Source organism: Mesitornis unicolor, unplaced genomic scaffold (genome assembly GCF_000695765.1).
Source record: "Mesitornis unicolor isolate BGI_N332 unplaced genomic scaffold, ASM69576v1 Scaffold34240, whole genome shotgun sequence".
NCBI classification, from domain to species: Eukaryota; Metazoa; Chordata; class Aves; order Mesitornithiformes; family Mesitornithidae; genus Mesitornis; species Mesitornis unicolor.
The window spans coordinates 20,100-23,988 of NW_010160879.1; the positions used below are offsets into that span (position 1 = coordinate 20,100).

General features: G+C 40.3%; 1 protein-coding gene across 1 annotated transcript; it reads right to left on the minus strand.

The window, feature by feature from the left end:
- Nucleotides 1-2,115: 2,115 nt before the first annotated feature.
- On the minus strand, nt 2,116-2,614 carry LOC104546025 (uncharacterized protein C6orf163 homolog; the record flags this gene model as incomplete). Its single annotated transcript, XM_010191310.1, has 1 exon — nt 2,116-2,614. A coding segment is annotated over one exon (499 nt), but the record flags the coding sequence as incomplete, so codon positions are not given.
- Between the last annotated feature and the right edge of the window lie 1,275 nt (nt 2,615-3,889).

A 3,889-nucleotide genomic window follows, 5' to 3' on the forward strand; every position in this document is an offset into this window, starting at 1 on the left:
AACACAGCTGAGCATCTGCACTGGTTACTTCCTATCAATCCCCGCAAGTCCTGTCCTTCACATACCACAGCTCCCACGCCTCTTACACTCTTTGTCAGCTACTCTGTCTCAGTATTGGCTAGTGATTACACACTGACATATGTACCCACATAACATGTGCTACAGTTTCTTCAGTTGCTGGGCACACAGCCCCTGTGATCTGTGGTCCAGCTCCAGCTGCTGGCAGGTGGGCATCCATACATACACATGCACATAGAGAAAGGTGTGCACCACGTTGTAAATGAAGTTCAATGAAAAGACAAGACAGATTGTACTGATCAGGCACAGGGCATGGCCAGCCATGACCAGCCCCGGTGTACATGTAACCAGCCTCTTTTATCCCTCATCCTTCTATTTTCTCTACTCTTTTTCTTCCACAAACCACCTTGATCTTCCTTTCCCCACCTTTGGTTCTTTCTCTAAACATCCCATAATAAGCCTTGTACAATCCATGTACAACCCCAAGATGCTCTTCCCTGCATTCCCATATGGAGTACCTTACCTCCAGGCTGTATTCAACCTCAGTGTGCAAGGTGCTTCAGAAGAGCTTCTCGCGTTGACTCCCAGTGATGGCTCTCACTCACAGTCCGTGGGGCTGACACCCTCTTGGAATGCCCCAGGAGGGGCTGGATTTAGGCTTATTCCTCTGACTGAGCTGTTGGGATTCCCCTGGCTGCCACCATGCCTCTGGGCTCCATGTCATGCACTGAGGTGAGCCTTTAATCAGCTAACCCAACAGAGAGCATCCATCTGCTTTAGGTATTTCATGATGCAGCTGCCAGCACTTTAGCTGCAATATTTTACTCATGTAGTTTCAAAAGACTTTTATGCTTAATGCACATGTAAATGTTTTCTTTAAAAAATGCTTTATAGAGCTTCTGGAGTATTTCAGACTGCTGAAGAACTTTTAAGATGTAAACACAAGTTTTATCTTGGGCTTTGTGCAGTTTATGCATTTGATTAGACAACTGTGAACGTGCAGTTTGGATTCTTTTCACTGAGAGCATAAGAGGGAAAAAGAATAGGAAGCATCAACTCTCCACAGAAAGAGCTTCCCAATTCAGTGAGGTAAGATTTGACAGCCATTTAGGTCAGAAGTAGTGCCAGACTGTGCCAAATATCTTTTCAAAGTACTGTATATGTTCCATGGGAAACCAGTGACTTCACTTGCCTTCCCTTCTTATTCTGGTGGAGTGATGGATATCTGTGAGATTATTCTGCTTTGTTTTCTGGGGTTGGTTTTAAGCATGAAGCTGCACAGATTGCTCTTTAAATTTCCCTTAATCAAGATGCCTATGGAGAGTTTCCTTCATATTATACCTTCTATCACCTACAGTAAAGACCAACTCCTTTACATTCCTCAGCTCACACTCAAGATGCTATACAGCGTTTTCAGGTTAACAGGTAACAAATGAAACAGACACAAAACTTTAGTGAATATTAAGCGAATGCTGTGAGAAGTCTTATTACACAGTGAAGACAAATTTAGGCAGGCTGAATCTCAGACCCAATTAATGTATTGAGGCTGGCCTAAAGCCACGCAGGCTTCAAGCACGTGCAAACAGAAAAACTTGAGTCCTCCCACGGAAAAGTTATTTTGTATGCCTTCTGGCACATAAGTTTTTGCCCAAAATCTATCTCTCAAGCCAGGTGAGTTTTCAGATCATGTAACTACTCACTTGCAAGTACTCTACATAGACATACACAGTTACATAGAATAACCATCCTGTAAATCTGAGAACCCAAGCTGCAGGTGTTCAGAGCTTGTGTGTCTTATTCCACACCCGAGTATTCAGGGCGAGAGCCAAGAGCCTTCACAGTTCAAGCACTGATGCTTAACCAAGCAACAGATTTTCTGATCAGATTTTCAGGTTTTTTCCTTCTCAAGAAGATCTCAGTGGGAAGCTCCTCAAGTGCTACATGTTCCAATCTCTGCCCTAGCATTTGTAAAACAAAAAATAATGCCTAATTTCTAAGCATCTTTATTTAATATAGTGGTGGTTATTGTTCTCTTTATAGTTCTAACCGCACTCATACAATTCAGTGAACAGAGATTAATTTATTTTTCACCATTGCTTATTTGGAGTTCTGTTCTCCCATGGCTGTCAATCTCACATTTCCAGTACTGGTTCTCTTATACTCCTTGTCACTGTCCTCTACTTCTTCTGGGGTGTCCTTCTGCTGAAACGCTTTTCTGAATGGCAGAATAAAATCTGCTTGTCCAGGGGACAGGTTAGGAAATGTGGCTTCAATATACTTTTGAAAAGCTTGTCTTGTTGCTTGTATTTCAGTTTCCAGACTGTCTTTCCAATCTGTCAGCTTTTCCAGTTTTTGCTTGAGAGTCTTTACCTGTTCTTCTGCTGCTTTCAGCATAGCCATCGTTTTTTTCAGCTCATCAAGATGTAGGGCTTCTGCTTCTTTGAGCTTCTTTTCAGTCTCAATCTGATTCTCCTTTTGTGCAATACTCAGGGCAATATTAACCTCATTTAATTTTTCTTGTTTTAATTGCTCTATACTCTTTTGATGTCGTTCCTCAGCTAACATACTTTCTTCTTTGAGTTGCTCTAAGTGTTTTCTGTTTAAAAAAAAGAAAAAGAAGAAAAGATTTGTAGGGAACACTTGTTATTAAGTATTATTTGAAAAACAATTTAAGCCTATTCAGGTTGTTCTCAAACCTCTCTTAGAATCTACTATAAATATATATGAAATCAGAACTTGATGTAGGACCTCTGAAACAAACTAGGTTAAAAGAAGGCCACTGATGGCATAGAGAAAAGCAGCTGCAGAAGAGTCTATTTCTGCATGTGTTGCACCCAGTGGTAACTTAAAGGATTACTCTTTCAGTCTTCATTCAGGTCTCTCTTTGAGCTAGCGCTTAAGTACGCACTGATTTTCAAATAGGCTTTGAACAATTCTGCCTCCACGTAAAAATGCTGTCTTGAAGTGAAATCTACAAACGGATTCATCCGTACTTTTGTGTAAGTCGTACTAGAAACACCTTTGTGCTAGCATGTCAGCAATAAAACATATAATTTATACTACGTAGTCAAAACATTATGGGTACTATTCACCAGAGTTGGCTCAGAGACACGTAAAGAATGGTGCATCAGTCATCCATTAAGGTTACTGAGCCAAATACTTCAATGTAGAGAAAACAATTTCTGCCCTCTGTTATTGCCCCCTCCACTTTGCTGGAACTGGAATTTTTGCTGAATTTTCACAGAACTCTGCTAACATGAGAAGAGACCAGCAAAGTTTATGTGGAATGTGATTTATCTTTGTCAGAAATGGCATGTTTTAATAGTGAAAATGAAGGTATTAAATAATGGATCAAAACTTAAATGCGTTTTTTTGTCTGAATAGAGACACATCTTACAAAGGAACATACCTGAACTGATCTTTTCATTGTGAGAATATAGTGTTATTTTGTTGTTTGTGCTGTCAAAACCAAAATGCATTCTACTTTTAAGGGAGAAGGGTGTGTTACTGCTTTGACATCAAAGCTGTTTAATTCACAACACTTAATCTATATGGGTAGAATCTCCCGCACCCTGCAGATGTCCATATAAGCACATCTTTTTCAGTTTCGCATAGATATCAAGAATGGCACAATAGGCCCCTGAGACCTTTATTCTTGATGACTCTAAATCAGCCATGAAAAGCAAGACTTCTGGATCTTTGGTTGGCTTTGTGATACTTGCTTTTAGGAACAAAATTATTTCTACGTGCAGTATCAGCAAGAGAGAGTGAGCCTGCAACTCCTGCTTGTCACTTAACATGTCCAAATAGGTTTTTTTTCTAAAGAGTCTATTGATCTTTTCCTAGAATCACAGAATCACAGAACGTTAGG